The 17,384-nt window shown below is 46.5% G+C and overlaps 1 protein-coding gene across 2 annotated transcripts in view; it reads left to right on the top strand.

The window, feature by feature from the left end:
• The window catches only part of NOTCH1 (notch receptor 1), a 32,263-nt gene extending 23,506 nt beyond the window's left edge, over window positions 1-8,757 (top strand). For both annotated transcript variants that reach the window (XM_044268692.1, XM_044268693.1), the window contains exons 19-34: window positions 67-268; window positions 355-508; window positions 589-773; window positions 857-989; window positions 1,121-1,378; window positions 1,463-1,575; window positions 1,936-2,504; window positions 2,954-3,367; window positions 3,451-3,599; window positions 4,121-4,340; window positions 4,576-4,666; window positions 4,804-4,969; window positions 5,088-5,386; window positions 5,723-5,870; window positions 5,964-6,061; window positions 6,192-8,757. In XM_044268692.1, the coding sequence (XP_044124627.1) occupies window positions 67-268; window positions 355-508; window positions 589-773; window positions 857-989; window positions 1,121-1,378; window positions 1,463-1,575; window positions 1,936-2,504; window positions 2,954-3,367; window positions 3,451-3,599; window positions 4,121-4,340; window positions 4,576-4,666; window positions 4,804-4,969; window positions 5,088-5,386; window positions 5,723-5,870; window positions 5,964-6,061; window positions 6,192-7,565 (4,573 nt within the window). In that variant the 3' untranslated portion in view covers window positions 7,566-8,757. The remainder of the gene's footprint in view (window positions 1-66; window positions 269-354; window positions 509-588; window positions 774-856; window positions 990-1,120; window positions 1,379-1,462; window positions 1,576-1,935; window positions 2,505-2,953; window positions 3,368-3,450; window positions 3,600-4,120; window positions 4,341-4,575; window positions 4,667-4,803; window positions 4,970-5,087; window positions 5,387-5,722; window positions 5,871-5,963; window positions 6,062-6,191) is intronic.
• Window positions 8,758-17,384: the final 8,627 nt, after the last annotated feature.

Here is a 17,384-nt window from a genome sequence, read left to right as displayed (position 1 = left end):
CCATGATGAGTCCCACTTTTTGTACAGGTGAATATTCTCCCTGTTGATTGTTCTTCTCTCTCGCAGCTCTTGCTTCAATGGCGGCACCTGTGTGGACGGAATAAACACCTTTACCTGTCTGTGTCCACCCGGGTTCACTGGGAGCTACTGTCAGCATGACATCAATGAGTGTGACTCCAAGCCTTGTCTGAACGGTGGGACGTGTCAGGACAGCTATGGGACCTATAAGTGCACCTGTCCCCAGGGCTACACCGGACTGAACTGCCAGGTAGGCGATGGCTATTCCTGGCCATGGAATTTATATTTCAAATAAAGGAATCGACCCAGTGTAACAATATTGCTTTATTTCTGCAGAACTTAGTGCGGTGGTGCGACTCGTCTCCATGTAAAAATGGTGGAAAATGCTGGCAGACCAACAACTTGTATCGGTGTGAGTGTAATAGCGGCTGGACCGGACTGTACTGTGACGTGCCCAATGTCTCGTGCGAGGTTGCAGCTTTACAGCGAGGTGAGGCCCTCTTGGAGAGCACTGCGTTCTGTGATCACGGTACTGCTTCCCTTGTCTCACTGTGACGCTTCTGTCGCCAGGGGTGGACGTTAATAATCTCTGCCGTAATTCCGGATCTTGTCGTGACACTGGAAACACCCACCACTGTCTGTGTCAGCCCGGGTATACAGGAAGCTACTGCGAGGAGCAGGTGGATGAATGTACTCCCAATCCATGTCAGAACGGAGCCACCTGTACAGACTACCTGGGGGGCTACTCCTGTGAGGTGAGCAGCCCATGCACCCTGCTGCTGAATTAGAAGGCTGGGTCCTGAGACCAGATCATTGATGTATTGTAAATCTTCTGCAGTGTGTTGCTGGCTACCATGGGGTTAACTGCTCAGAGGAAATTAATGAGTGCCACTCTCACCCCTGCCAAAATGGGGGAACCTGCATTGATCTGATCAACACCTACAAATGCTCCTGTCCTAGAGGCACTCAAGGTAACGCAAACACCATGGTGCACTTACACTATTGTATATATGAATAGAATTCAGGTGTCATAGGAACTGTGCATCTACTCTTTATCATTTCTGTTTCATCTATATTCAGCATTTTCTTCTTTTACCTCTAGGCGTTCACTGTGAAATTAACATAGATGACTGCAACCCGCTGTACGAGGGACCCAACCAGGAACCTAAATGCTTCAACGGCGGAAAATGTGTAGACCGCGTGGGTGGATACCACTGCAACTGTCTGCCAGGGTTTGTTGGAGAGCGCTGTGAGGGGGATGTAAACGAATGCCTTTCAAACCCTTGTGACTCCCGTGGAACCCAGAACTGTGTCCAGCTTGTGAATGACTACCGCTGCGAATGCAGACAAGGATTTACAGGTAATAAGACCAGGCCCGATCCTTCCCTGGTATTTGTGAAGTGGATTCCTGTAGATGTAATTGGTATTTTCATGACTTTCCCAGGGAGGCACTGTGATTCACTGCTTGATGGATGCAAAGGAAAACCATGTAGAAACGGTGGATCTTGTGCTATCGCGAGTAATACTGAGCGAGGATTCATCTGCAAGTGTCCGCCGGTAAGGAGCACATAATGGAGTAGAATATGGGCAGAAGGCGTGAGGTCTATGATGCCAAATCACAAAAAGATGATGGAATAGAAATATCTGTTCACAATCAGAGGCCGAGTCCCAGCACTAGTCCTGCTCACACATAATTGGGACACATCTTCAGCCTCTGGATGTAAACACAATGGCTCCTTTTCAGAGTCGGCAAGATCTGGTGAGGAATTGAAGCTTGTTAGTGTATATTGGGAAATCATGGAGCTTGGCATGACACTGAGATTAAGGTTTAGGTATATCGGGGCCTGATGTGGTCGGTCTAGTTGAGATTTACGTTACATTTCATAGAAATCTGAGTAATTTCTTTTTTCATTAAAGGGATTCGATGGCGCCACTTGCGAATATGACACACGTCTGTGCGGGAACCTTCTTTGTCACAATGGCGGGACCTGTATATCTACCCTCAAGACCCCTAAATGTGTCTGTCCGGATGATTTCACTGGACCCATGTGTCAGTTTCCAGTCAGCAGCCCCTGTAATTCAAACCCTTGCTACAATGGCGGCACGTGCAAGTTTGTGACAGAGGAGCCTTTCTACCAGTGCATCTGCCCCCGGAACTTTAATGGTCTCTTTTGCCACTTCTTAGACTATGGCTTTAAAGGTGGTCCAGGACAGGACATTGAGCCTTCTGATTTTGAAGAAGATTGTAAGATTGACCAGTGTGCTGGTCAGGCTGGGAATAAGATCTGCAACACCAACTGCAATACTCATGCCTGTGGATGGGATGGAGGCGATTGCTCCCTTGATTTCTATGATCCTTGGAAGAACTGCACCAATGCTCTGCAGTGCTGGAAATATTTTAACGATGGCAAATGCGACTCCCAGTGCAATAATGCAGGATGCCTCTATGATGGTTTTGACTGCCAGAACATTGACATCCAATGCAAGTAAGTTATAAAAACATAATGGAAGGTTGCTTTACGGAAGGGGGTGATATTGCACCAAGCTTGGGAGGGTTTGATGGTCATGCACTGAGCAGAGAAGGGGGTGATATTGCACCAAGCGTGGGAGGGGTTTATGGTGATGCGCCGAGCAGGGGAGGAGGCCGAGGGCCATGCGCCGAGCAGGGGAGGAGGCCGAGGGCCATGCGCCGAGCAGGGGAGGAGGCCGAGGGCCATGCGCCGAGCAGGGGAGGAGGCCGAGGGCCATGCGCCGAGCAGGGGAGGTCGTGCTACCAAGGCTTCAATGGAAATTGTTACTATATTAATTGGAAGTCATGTCCGTAAACATAGTATCTGATGAGGGATCAGTAGCCATTCATCAAATTTGACCTGTCTATCTCAGTACAGCTGTATTTCAAGCTACTATGACTGACTCTATTTTCCACCTTTTCCAGTCCCCTTTATGACCAGTATTGCAAGGACCACTTCCAGGACGGTCACTGTGACCAAGGCTGCAACAATGCCGAGTGTGAATGGGATGGTTTGGACTGTGCTTACAATATGCCTGAGAAATTGGCTGATGGCACCCTTGTTGTAGTAGTCCTGGTGCCACCAGAAAAACTAAAGAATATTTCCGTGGACTTCCTCCGTGAACTGAGCAGGATCCTCCATACCAATGTTGTGTTCAAGAAGAACGAGCATGGAGAGTACATGATTTTCCCATACTACGGTAATAAGGAGGAGCTGAAGAAGCATCACATCAAAAGGTCCACAAAGGAATGGTCCGATGCCCCCATCTTCAGTAGCGTGAAGGATTCCCTGATTCCTGCCAGATATCGGAGAGAACTGGACCAGCTGGAGGTGAAGGGGTAGGTACAGCATTTCCTTCTAGCAGTAAGTGATAAAGCTTCTCATGACTGGATAGTGATTGAACTCTAACCCTCCCACACAGGTCAATCGTCTTCCTGGAGATCGATAACCGTCAGTGTTTACAGACCAATTCCCAGTGCTTCAACAGTGCCACGGACGTTGCCGCATTCCTTGGGGCTCTGGCCTCTCTTGGCAATTTAGACCTCCCATACAAGATAGAAGCTGTTCGAAGTAAGTTCTCAAACTTCACTAGTCCGTACAGTAAGGAATTTCCACATCCTTCCAACAAGCTTCGTAAATAAAAGGTCTTTTAGTTTTTTTTTTTCCCTTTGACTGGATTTACATCAGGATCATTAATTCTTTAAGAAGGGGAAAGAGAGGGAGAGAAACTGATCAATAGTGCGCACGAGGTGGTAGAACCGTTATCTCGAAAATCCCATGTAAATCCTGTGTCTTAACAGCTCAATAAGAGCGCAGTGATGTGAAGTTGATTAATCCGTTTTCTTAAAGGAGTAAAGAAAACCTGTCTCTTGATACTGCCATTTGGGGCAGGAGAGATTTTTAATGGTAATTTGCAATTCTGATGAGTAACGGGAAATAATCTTATTTTTGAAGTGATTTTTTTATTTTTTTTCCCCTAAGCTTATGATCATTTTTTATTTTATTTTTTTCTTAAAAGAAAATTCAGTTCATTTTCTTTGTGCTGGTGCTTTGAAATGCAGCTTTAATGTCTGTCTCCTGGTTATCTGCAGGTGAAACGGCAACTCCACCGCCCAGCTCACCGCTCTATCCCAGCCTGGGTGTCAGCCTGTGTGTCCTCTTAGTCATCTTTGCTGTTGTTGGAGTCATCATTCTCAACAAGAAGAGACGCCGAGAGCACGGCCACCTCTGGTTCCCAGAAGGGTTCAGTCCAAAGGAGTCAACCAAAAAGAAGAGGCGAGAGCCCCTTGGGGAGGATTCTGTGGGGTTAAAGTGAGTATTGAATAGCTGAACCTGCCGCTGAGTGCGAGCAGACGTCACATTTTATGTATTGATATCAGCAGTTTGTGTTTCTATGGTTTTTATGTTATGCTTTGTGTTACGTCTCCACTATCACAATGTCCTGTTTTTCATTATGCTTTTTTTTGTTTTGTTAGTTTGTTTTGTTTGTTGGATTTTAATGTTTTATTAATTTTAATGCTTTGTTTTTTTTCCCCCTCTGGAAAAGGCCCCTAAAAAATGGTGCAGATGGTTCTTTGATGGATGATAATCAAAATGAGTGGGGAGATGAAGAAACCTCAGAGAGCAAGAGATTCCGGGTAAGATGAGATCTTCTTGTGTGGTGCTTTTACATATTTGGGTCTTCATAAGGATCTGTGCTGCATTTATAGATGAGATAACTCCAGAAGTTCAGGTCTGGGGTTGCCCTTTTGCTGAAGGTTGTCTTCTCTCGTAGTTGGATGATCACGCCATACTTCCCGACCTTGATGATCAGACGGACCACAGACAGTGGACACAGCAACATCTGGACGCAGCTGATCTCAGAGCTCCATCTATGGCTCCCACTCCACCCCAAGGAGAGATTGATACTGACTGCATGGATGTTAACGTGCGAGGACCTGGTAAGCTTTTTTTTTATATTTTTCCCTCTGATGGGGAGAAAATAATCTTGTAGAAATATCAGCTGCCTCCCGGGTACTAGTTGAAGGTGTCATCTGACCGTCTGTTGTGTCCCTGCAGATGGCTACACCCCACTAATGATTGCAGCATGCAGTGGAGGAGGACTAGAGACTGGGAACAGTGAGGAAGAGGAGGATGCATCAGCCAACACAATCTCTGACTTTATTGGTCAAGGTGCAAATCTGCACAACCACACCGATCGCACCGGAGAGACTGCCCTTCATCTGGCTGCCAGATATGCCCGTGCAGACGCTGCCAAACGGCTGCTGGAGTCTAGTGCAGATGCCAACGTACAGGACAACATGGGGCGGACTCCTCTTCATGCTGCAGTTGCTGCTGATGCTCAAGGTGTTTTCCAGGTGCGTGTGTTATTTATTTTACTAATGAAATTGCACAGATTCTGTGACACAAGTGTTATATTGCTGTTTCTGTAAGGACCTATAGGATCTATGTGATGTCCAGTCATTAAAGGGTACCTAGACTTTAATAAAAAGTGCTCTACACCTTTTGGCTTTTATCGCCTCTGCTCGGCTGTACCTTCTGTGGATTCGTAGTCCACACTCTTGCTCAGAGCAGTACTTTTTAATATGTCTACAATCTCCAGATGTAGCAAAGTCACTTATCTGAATAGGAAGTCTGAAGATTTGGTGTCCTGGGAATTGAGATTAATCACCATTGGTTTTGTTCTTGAACAGATTCTCATTCGGAACAGAGCAACAGAGTTGGATGCCCGCATGTATGATGGCACAACTCCGCTGATCTTAGCGGCTCGTCTGGCTGTGGAGGGCATGGTGGAGGAACTGATCAACTCCCATGCAGATGTGAATGCAGTGGATGATCTTGGTAAAGACATGGACACAATTTCATCCATCACATGTTGTTCTTGTGCATTCTGGGTTTTTCTAAAATCTTTCATTGTATTTTTATTTCCACCAGGAAAATCTGCTTTACACTGGGCAGCTGCTGTGAATAATGTTGACGCAGCAATGGTTCTCTTGAAAAATGGCGCCAATAAAGACATGCAAAATAATAAAGTAAGAACAATTTATTTTGTTTTCAAATCTGTGGCCTCCCCTAAATGTAATAAAATGTTTTTCTCTAGAAATGACTGTATGAACGGGAAATGTGCTGCTGCTAATTTTCTGACCTGCTCTCTCTTTACAGGAGGAAACGCCTCTCTTCCTTGCTGCAAGAGAAGGAAGCTACGAAACGGCCAAAGTTCTTCTAGATCACTACGCGAACCGAGACATCACCGACCACATGGACCGGCTTCCACGTGACATTGCCCAAGAGCGCATGCACCAAGATATTGTTCGATTATTAGACGACTATAACCTTGTGAGGAGTCCACAACTGCACAACGGGCCCATGGGTGCTCCAACCTTATCTCCCATCTGCTCCCCTAATGGGTATATTGGAAACATGAAGCCAGCAGTGCAAGGGAAGAAGGCCCGAAAGCCAAGTGCCAAGGCTTCTGGGTGCAAAGATCTTAAAGCCAGAAGGAAAAAGTCTCAAGATGGCAAGGGTGGGATGTTGGATAACAGCAGCTCTGGTGTCCTCTCTCCTGTCGACTCGTTGGAGTCTCCCCATGGATACTTGTCGGATGTGTCCTCTCCACCTCTGATGACCTCTCCATTCCAGCAGTCTCCATCGATGCCTCTCAACCACCTCAGCAATATGCCTGACACCCATATCAGTATGAATCACATGAATATGTCTGCCAAGCAAGAAATGGTTGGTGGCAGTAACCGGATGGCATTTGAGTCCATGACACCTCGTCTCTCTCACCTTTCTGTATCTAGCCCCAGCACTGTACTGAATGGAGGCTCCATGCACTTTACAGTGGGTGGATCGGCAATGAATGGTCAGTGCGATTGGCTGAGGCTGCAGAATGGGATGGTCCTGAACCCGTACAATCCCATGAGAACTAACCTCCAGCAGGGTGGACATCAGCAAACTGCGGCAGCTCTCCAGCATAGTTTGATTACCTCTTTACATAGTGGTCTGCCCAACACAACTATTTCACCCATGATGTCCTATCAGGCTATTCCCAACACACGGATGTCCAGCCAGCCTCATCTTCTGCAGGCTCAGCAAATTCAGCAACAAAACTTACAGCTGCAGCAACAGCACAATGCAACTTCTGCATCTAGTGCCCGTATTGGTGCATCCTTCTGTGGAAATGACATGGCCCAATCAGACATGCAGCAATTGACGAGCAATGGTCTTCGTTCCATCATGCCCCAGGATACTCAGATCCTATCGGGTTCCATGCCTACCACCCTTACACAATCCATGTCAACCACCCAATTCCTAACGCCACCCTCCCAGCACAGTTACTCTTCTCCCATAGACAATACCCCAAGCCACCAGTTACAAGTTCCGGACCACCCTTTCCTGACCCCATCCCCAGAGTCACCAGACCAATGGTCAAGCTCATCCCCTCATTCCAATATGTCTGACTGGTCAGAGGGTATATCAAGCCCTCCAACGAACATACAGCCCCAACACAACCACATTCCTGAGGCTTTCAAATGAACTCTTGTACAGACTACAGCCGTAAAGTGCAGCCTTGTTGTTGGGCTGATGCGAGGCACCGTCACAAAGAAATGAAACCAGAACATTTTTCTACAATTTTATATTTCAGAGACATGAACTTTTTTATTTTTTTTATTTATTGAAGTACTTTTAGTGAGGACCTTAAAACACTGCCCCTTGTTATTTATGTCTCACACATGGTAATGTCTCTAATTTTATGTGTTTTTTTTTTTTATATTCCTGCCTCAAAGTATAAAAAGATATTTTTATTGTGCAAATGACAGATTCTTTGTATTAAAAATTGTATTTATTCTGCAGTCCCCATCCCCCCAAATATCAACGGCAAAGAACAATACCATTCACCTGCTGCCTGGCAAACATATACTGTACATTGTGTAAGGTGTAAAAATTCTATATATACTGTAGTCAGGCCAGGCTGTGCATCCCTCATCGAGACCTCCTCCAGTATTATGGTCACGACTGCACGAGACACGGTCCGATTGGAAATGTCAAGAAACAGCAGCTTGTGAACTCATGAACTGATTAGTGCCCAGAACATTTTATTTTTTACTTTTTTATATTTGTAGAAATATGTTGTGATATTCATGTTCCCCAGCTTCCCTCCATAGCTGTATGTTATAATGGTTTCCCGTCGACATCTTTCCCTGGAGCCCTCGGTTCGGCGCCTTGCCGAAACAAACACAAAGAAGTGATTTTTTGGTACAAGCCTGTGGCATTTCTAAGCTTTGTATATAGAGAGTATTCCTATACTGTGGATTTTGTTTAAAAAGTCTACGTGAATATCCGCCTGACCTGTATCCTACTACAGGTTAAGCGTCCGCCGCGAACTGTAATCTCACGAAGACATTTCAGCAATGGACGCTCAGACGTCAGGAGACCGGTGAGGAGCGGGGACGTCCCCGCTGAAGAGTTTACGATAAGATGTAAAAAGCGTATTACTACTAACTTAGGAGGAGAGCTGTAGTCCCTTCATATGCACCTCTAACATGTGGACACCTACCTGACGTCATCTTGTGAAGCGAAATGGAAAAAAGCTGACTAGATGTAGTGACGGGGATCGCATCGGTTACCTGCAAAGTTGTAGATTGCAAATAATGATGGAATTTTTTTTTTTTTTATGGCTTTGTAAACAACATCTTTTGTCATAATAAATCATATTTAAAAAAAAAAAGTTTAAATTAGTTGAAATTTTGTAAATCTGCTTGGGAGAGGGGTGATATACAGAGCTGAAATCCCCCCCCCCCCCCGCTTCAGTTTCTGCATTGTGATTCCGCCAAGTGTTGCCTTCACACCAGCCACCCCCCTCCCTCACGTTATATGCGCTCAGCTAAGGTGACAGGCTTGCTGACTGTTTCCAATAACAACCAGGAGAACTGTGAGATCCTATAGCACAGCGTCAAACTATGGATCAGTATAATGCACTTACAGAGTGAGGCTTGAGGCGAGTGCCTTTGCTTCGCCCACTTGCAGTGCCGTAACCCTTGTTTGCCCTCACTTTCAACATGAACTGCAGCGCTCATTCTCTCCCCAGAAGGATGATACATCCCCATACGCTCCCTAGGAGGTCCAGCATTTCTAGATTCCTGAGATGGGATGGTAGCATTATATATCTCATTTGAGGAAAATGAGGTGCTAAGCCTAAAAGGCGTTGTAATGGCGACCACACTGGTTGTTGACCAGCTTTCCCAGAAGCAGATGTTACTGGGATTGGGGCTACGTGGTGAAAGACCTCAGCATGTTGACGCTACTGTCCTGTACATCACAATGGAATGGCTTAGAAGTTACCAAGACCACCCAGTCCCGAACCTGCTGGATTTCTTGTGTCTGATCGTGGCAGTGGCCACTGAAAGGATGCAGCCCGACCATGTTCACTTTTTCTATTTCTGATGCTACAGCGCAATGTGTCACGACCAGTCACCTGGCAGAACTGGACAACGCAGGAACTTCTTTACGGCGGCTTTTAGGGGAAGTGCAGCCACGCTGTATGAGGCACATCTTTTAGTTCTGTTTTGATGGCCGCCTGCTGCTCTCCCCACTTCCTGCTCTTTGGCCGCAGAGCTGAGTGAGACACTTGGGTTCCTCTTTACTCGGCAGTCATAAGCTTTCTATACAGAGTTGGTCGTAAGTGGGATCTATATTTGTTCCTCTTGACTAAGATTGGAAAATCCAGGCCTCTCACTCCGTCCTGCAGCTTGTCCATTATTAGCGCATGCTGGTCAGTATACGACAGCAGTTTATGGGTTGGTCTGGAGGGGAACATACTAACAGTATCGAGCGCAGCTCTGATGCTTCCCACTGGAATGTTAAACATCCTCCTGGGGAAGTGAATCACCCGAGCAGAGTCTGAGTCTTCTCCACAGGCTGTTTTTACTTTGTGCAGTATACAGCTGTAGTCTGAACAAGCAGAGCAGACACTGTGTACATAAGGAGCCTGCTCTCCCATCCAGTAAGAGGTCACCTTGCAGTGGTGGATGGGCATAAACCATTTTGATCAAAATATATTTGCTGCAACAGGCAGTGGGTGTGGAACCACTGCGCCAACTAGGCTTGAGCAAATTAACCTTCCAATCATAGATCCGAAGTCAATTTGTTCAAATACTTTGATTAAAATTAGAGATGAGAGAATCATGTTATGAAATTCATTCACGCTTCGTTTGGTGGTAAAAGCAGAATTGCGTTATGGATTCCGATACCACGGACCATAATGCAATTCTTTGACTGAATGCCTTTAGAGGCGTTCCGTTATTCATTCTGTCATAATAGAAGTCTATGGCCGGCATAACGGATCTGTCCCGTTTCCGTTATGCAGAGGAGTCCTCTAAAGGCATTCCATCAAAGATATGCGTTATGGTCCGCTCATCTCTAATTAAAATGTATGGGTTTAGTGGAGCCAAAGTTGCACGAGACCTCTGTAGATTCTTACTTTATTTATATCTGCGTATTTAAAATAGCAATCCGAAGTGGGCTTTGGTACTGGCTGGTACTGCGGTACCAAGGCCCACTTTAGAGTCCTATTTTAAATTTGTTTTTAATTACACAGGTATGAATACAGTAGGAATTCACCGAGGTCTCACACAACTTCGGGTGATACAAACTTTGTCTCCACGGATCCAACAAATTCTAATGCTGTATGAAAACAACATTAAAGGGATTCTGTCAGTGAGATTTTCGCTACAGAGCTTTTCATATTATATCAGTCTCCTTGATCTAGATAAAAATATATTAGTCTTACCCCCACCATCTTTTCATTTTTGCTAAAAATCTTTTATTCATATGCTAATTACCTTCATAAGGAGCCCAAGGGGCTGTCCCTCCGGCCGTTGGAGCCCAGCGTCGCCCCACTGTTAATTATTCACTCCTCTCCTCTGCTTTTTTTTCCCCAGTGAGCTGCAATCTTCCACATGCACCCTTGATACACACAGTGTCCTGGCAGCAGCCTCATCCAAGGGAATCGCACCAGCTCTCTGCGCACTTCACTCGTCCTCTGCCTGTCAGGTGAACTCGCGCCACTCCGCTATTCTTGTCTGCAAAACAGATAAGAATAAGACGTTTGACTTTTTTTTCTTTTTTTTTTGCAAGGCTGCGGACCGGACATACGGATACAGACAGCACACAGTGTGCCGTCCGCATCTTATGTGGCCCCATTGAAAAAAAAAGTATCCACATCTGATCTGCACAAAAAATGTGGCTCGGATGCGGACTGAAACTATTGTCGTGTGCATGAGGCCTTATTGTGAGCAGAGATCAGGTATAATGGAAAGATCTGCACCTGGTTTTGGCTCACAATCACTGATGAAAATAACTGAAGTGTGAACTAGGTCTTACGCACCCACAGATGTCCAGCCATTAGCTGGTGAAAATACAGAAGAGTTGCACTGGCCCTTTAAGAGCCAGAAGGCATGTGTTCCCTACACCCCAGGGAAAAGAGGCCAAGGATGCGGCCCCCAGCTGGGGACCAAGGGCTCTGGCGACCAACTCTGCCGGAGGAGGGCTGACAGGTGCCGGCCGACGAGCAGCATCAGAAGGTTAAGTGATGCGGCGTCTGGCCAGGACAGAAGAGAACACAGCGCGCCACCATAACATTGCTAAGTACCTCAGACTTGATAGAGTGAATATAGCATTAGCTTGTACAGTCTATGGTGCAGAGTCCTGTGGCACTGTGTTTGCTATTTTGTAATTTCAGCCATTGATGACGGGCACGTTCACTTCAATTTCCAGGAGATGCTGACTAAGGCCTCATGCACACAACTGTATGTATTTAGCGGTCTGCAAAAAATACGGATGCCGTCCGTGTGCATTCCATATTTTGCGGCACGGAACAGCTGGCCCCTAACAGTACTATCATTCTCCGTAATGCGGACAATAATAGGACATGCTCTATTCTTTTTTGCGGAATGGAAATGGAATGCACACTGAGTAACTTCAGTTTTTTTTTTGTAGACCCGTTGAAATGAATAGTTCTGAAAAAAAAAAAACGGAACGGACAGGGAAAGAAAATACATTAGTGTGCATGAGCCCTAACTTTGTCTTTTGTTACCCAGTGACAAAGTGGGTCGACTGCTGATCTGCTGGAATAAATACCTTATTAGAGGGGGCCTGACCGCTGGGACCCCCAACAATCACAAGAATGAGGTGCTGGAGTAAATGAAGCAGTGGTCTGCTGCCAAGGACTGCTGAAAAGAAGCTTGAATGGAGTGGCAGTGCTCATGTGTGACCACCAATCCGGGGCCCAGAGGACACACCCCTACCAATCAGGTACTTGGGATATGTTCTTATGGTCCCTACTCCCAAAAACGCGCTCAGATGGACCTATTATGGCTATGCATTACATGGCTGGCATTCCTTCTAAGGGCTCATGCACACGACCGTATGTATTTTGCAGTCCACAAAACACGGATCTGCAAAAAATACGGATGTTGTCTGTGTGCATTCTGTATTTTGCGGAACAGAACAGTTGGCCCCTAATAAAACAGTCTTATTCTCCGTAATGCGGACAATAATAGGACATGTTCTATTTTTTTGTGGAACAGACATATGGAAACGGAATGCACATGGAGTAACTTCAGTTTTTTTGCGGACCCATTAAAAATGAATGGTTCCGTATTCAGTCTGCAAAAAAACGTAACGAACATGGAAAGAAAATAGGTTTGTGTGCATGAGCCAGACAGGGGTTAGACCAGTCGGATTCATTCAGAAGGAAATTGCCTTCACAAGCAAAACCAATGTAGACGGGAACGTTCCCCCGTAAAAACGACAGTGCAGAATAATGTGGGGGCAAACGGCAATGTGAACAGATCTGCTTCGTCCTACATCCCATGAGTGTGGAGAATGACATGGCCTCGGAAATACGCACATTTTGGGTCGTCGTCAGTCCAGGAGGTGTTGAGCATTGTTAAACCCTACCCTGAAATCTGGGGGTAAAGTCACTGGAAGGAGAGCAGTGACACATATGTATGGTATTCTGGCGCCCTCCAGTGGCACATGTGAGCTCTGCACTACCACCCTGATCTATGGGCCTCCCTGTCCTAGTCTGGTGGGTTGTCTAGCAGGATATTCTGGATGCAGCTGTAATATAGTGGGCTGTCAGCTACTTAAAGTATTTCAGAAGAGGGGCGTAGATTTTTTTGGGGGGGATTCTACTGCATGTGTTGGAGGAGTCCCCACGCAGCACAGAGTGTTTCAGAAATCTGTAACAGAACATTGTGTAGTAAAGCTGGCTGAGCCTTATATCCCGGTGCCCACCCCAGTGGTGGCTGCAGACGTCTTCCCACCACGAGTGCCAGCTATAGACAGTCCTCCCCCTAGTGGCGGCTCCAGGGAGGCAGAATTCTCTCATTTTCTCCCTACCATCCAGATCATGATAACCTAGTGCTAGGAGAGGGATATGTGACCATTCTACCCCTCTAGGACAGAGAAGCGTTAATTTTAACGTAATTTTTTTCCCCCTAGTCCTAACCAGCAGCACAAGTGGGGGGGGGGCGCAAGTTCTCCCCTGTGAAACTGGTAGGACAGGTGGAATTTTTATTGATAAAAACTACTACCAAGCTAATTAAACAATTAACCCACCCCTTATAAAGGGACGCCCACCTTTCTACCAGTGCTTTATCAGCAAGTACACAAAACAAAAATAGGGTGGGAAATTTGTGTTCTGCTGTTAGGACTAAGGGGAAACAAATTTATGTTAAAATTAACGCTTCCCTTGCGTCCTCACCAGCAGCACAAGTGGGGACCTAGCAAGGAGCAACAGAAAAATTGGGAGGGTCCCACATTTTTTTTTTTTTTTTTTTATGAGAGGGCAGCATTGAGAATTGTACGTCCTAATGCCACTCCCTCAGAGTGCCTAGAATCTAGGCGGTAATGCTTCATAAAGGTGCTGTGGGAGCTCCAAAAAGCTGCAGCACAGATTTGTTCTAGCGGAACCAAACTATTCTCCGCGTACGAAGTAGATACTGCCCTTATAGAGTGGGCAGTGACAAAGGATGGAGGAGCCAACCCCTGAGCTAGAAAAGCTTCATGGATTGCCTCTTTTACCCATCTACTCAAAGAGGGTTTAGAGGCTTTTATACCTTTGTTTTTCCCCGACAAGGACAGCAGGAGGCGTTCGGATCTTCTGAAGTCCGCAGTTCTGTTCAGGTAGATTCTGAGATTTCTTGAAATGCCCAAGGAATGGATAGCTTCTTCCTCTGGAGATGAGGGAGAGGGACATAAAACCGGTAAGGTGATGGTCTGGTTAGTATTTCTAAATGATGGTACCTTGGGGACAAAGGTCAGTAGAAACCTCAACAGAACTGTCCTGGAGGAAGAGGGTATAAGGCTCAGCGGCCGCTAAGGCCTGAAGTTCTCCAATCCTCTTGGAAGAAGTTATGGCCAGTAGGAATGTGACCTTCAAAGATAAAAATCTAAGGTCGATATTTTCCAAGGGTTCAAAAAGGTCTAAAAAGGCAGAAAGAGCACTGGTATGAACAATGATCATAGACGGGCTTAGACCCTTGTCCAGGCCGACCTGCAGAAACTGTAAACTAGCTGAAAGAGGAGGATCTGAGGGTACAACCTCTTTAACAGCACACCACTGGAGGAAGATCTTGTATATCCTAGATTAGGCGTTGTTTGTAGACTGCCCTGGAGTGTGAAATGGTTCTCAAGACCTCCGCAGAAAGCCCTCTACACTAGGTCCTACAATATGTGCCCCGACTCATCTTCATGAGCTGGGTGAACCAAGACCTCTTCGGCCAGAATCGTATTATCGCAATGACCGGGGTCTGGTCTTGTTTGATTTTCGTCAATACCCTTGATATCATGGAAATTGGAGGGAATATGTAAGCCAGCCTGAACCTCCATGTTACGGACAGAGCGTCTATCGCCAGAGGATTGTCCTCCTTGTAGAGAGAGCAGAATCTGTCCACCTTGGCGTTCAAGCAGGTCGCCATCAAGTCGATCTCTGGAGTACCCCACCGGAGAGTGATCTGGGTAAAAACGTCTTTCTCCAACGACCATTCGCCTGGAACTGGCAGACCCGACTCAGCCGATCTGCAACTATGTTGAGATTCCCTCTGATGTGAACAGCCGAAAGGTGGGATAGACTGGTCTCTGCCCAAGCAAGAATTAGACCAACTTCCTGGAGGAGAGGTTGAGATCTTGTGCCTCCCTGTCTGTTGATGTAAGCGACTAATGTCGTATTGTCCAAGCGGACTCTTACCGCGGATAAGATGAGCAAAGTGGTAGAGAGTGAGACGAACTTCTCTCAGAAGGGAGCCGTCTGGTCAACGTGATCCAACGAAGTTGAATCAAGGACCTCCCATCTGATAGGTTCCTCCACCACCTTAGGGAGGAAAGGACTTCGGTAGACAGGGAGTGCGTCTTGTCCAACCCCCTGGGGTTGCGATTCGAGACTGCTAACACTTCTTCCTGAAGTGAACGTAGATGCCATAGGGCCCAAGGAACTGCTTCCGCAGATGCTGACATGTGGCCTAACATCTTCATAAGAGTTCTGATGGACACTCACCGAGGTGCCATGAGGAACTGCGCGGCTCTTATCACTCGATCCTTCCTCTCTGGAGAAAGGGAAAGAGTCATCCGTTCGGAGCCCACAATAAAACCCAGGAACATCATGGAGGTAGATGGAAGGATCTCAGATTTTTCCCAATTTATGAGCCAGCCCAAGCGCTGGAGAGACTGAAGAGCCAGCTGAAGATGAGATATAAGAACGTCTAGAGTAGCGGCTGTTAGAATCCAGTCGTCTAGGTATGGCACGATCTCTAGCCCTTGAAGCCCGAGTTGGGCGACAACCGGAGCCACAACTTTTGTGAAAGTGTGAGGAGCGGAAGAAATGCCAAAGGGCAGCACAGAAAACTGATGTTTTACCATGTCTCTTATGGAGACCGCAACTCTTAAAAACCTCCTGTGAGCTGGGTGAATGGGGATGTGAAGGTAAGCATCCTTCAGATCTAAGGTGATCATTAGATCACCAGGGTTTAGGATACTGATAAGTGATCGAATGGTCGACATTCTGAAGCACTTTGGTCTTATAAAACGATTTAGGTAACACAGGTCTATAATCATGCGCCAATCGCCGATGGCTTTGGGAATAGAAAAATGGGGGAGTATACTCCGAGCCCTTGTTAGTGAGGAGGGACTTCCTCTAGGGCCCTTTTCTGTACATAAAGGAGGACCAAATCCTCTAAGATGGACTGTTTGGTCTAGTTTAGAGTTTTGGTTAGAACGAACTTTGCTCGGGGAGAGGACAGAAAATCTATTTTGTACCTAAACATAATTACTTCTAGGACCCACTGGTCCAGAATGTTCTGCAGCCAGGCCTGCTGAAACAAACTTAGAAGACCTCCAACCGGAGGGGAACTGAAACTTTGAGCATCGCACAGACGATCTGGAGGGGATAGGGGAGGATAAGCGGGAGAATCATAGATCCGCTTTACGGTCTTTTCCACGACCCCGCCTGGACGCTTCTTAACGTCTCTGAGACCTGGAGGGGCCCTGGGTTCTTGAACTTCTGGGCCTACTCCGGCCCCAAAAGGATTGTTGGGGGAGGGACTTCCCCTTTTTATGCGCAAGGCTCTCCATTAATTTATCCAACTCTGAACCAAAGAGTCTTCCTGGTTCATATGGTAAGCCACAAAGATTAAATTTGAAGGCGTTATTGGCAACCCAGGGATGCAGCCACAGGGGCCATCGACTGGAGGAAGAGACAGCCATGCCTTTGTCGGCTAACTTCAGGTGCTGTGTGGAAGCGTCACACAAAAAAATCAGTTCCTAGGAGTAAGGTTTTGAACTGATCTAGTACGTCCGTTCTGGAGACCACAGATTCTAGGTCCGGCTGGATTCTGAGAATGCGGGACCGAACGAACTCCGCAACCTCTGAGGAAGCAACTGCGACCGAAGCAGGGGCTGCAGCTGCGGAATAGCTACGCCTCAGAGTACATTTAGACCTGCGATCTAATGAAACCTGAAGGTTGCTTCCATCATCAGAAGGAACTAAGGTCCTTTTAGATGATGTGGAGATCGCCATATCGACCTTCGGAGGCGGTACCCAAAGTTCTGATTCCGACTCCTGGAGAGGAAACATCAGCTTAAATATCTCTTAGTGAGAACCGGACCTTTTTCAGGATGCTTCCATTCGGTTAGCATTAGTTTCCTTAAAATTTCATCCACTTTAAAGGCCCTTGGCCCCCTAGAGGTGGACGGTGGAGCTTACCATTGCTCAAAATCATGATCCCTTGATCGGATGGAGTGTAGAAGTCTTTGCATCTTCTCAGCAGGAAAAAGGTACGTGGAATCATCTTCATC

This window comes from Bufo gargarizans, chromosome 9 (assembly GCF_014858855.1).
Source record: "Bufo gargarizans isolate SCDJY-AF-19 chromosome 9, ASM1485885v1, whole genome shotgun sequence".
NCBI classification, from domain to species: domain Eukaryota; kingdom Metazoa; phylum Chordata; class Amphibia; order Anura; family Bufonidae; genus Bufo; species Bufo gargarizans.
Note: the sequence above shows the minus strand (reverse complement) of the source record. Positions and strands in the feature narration are given on the sequence as shown.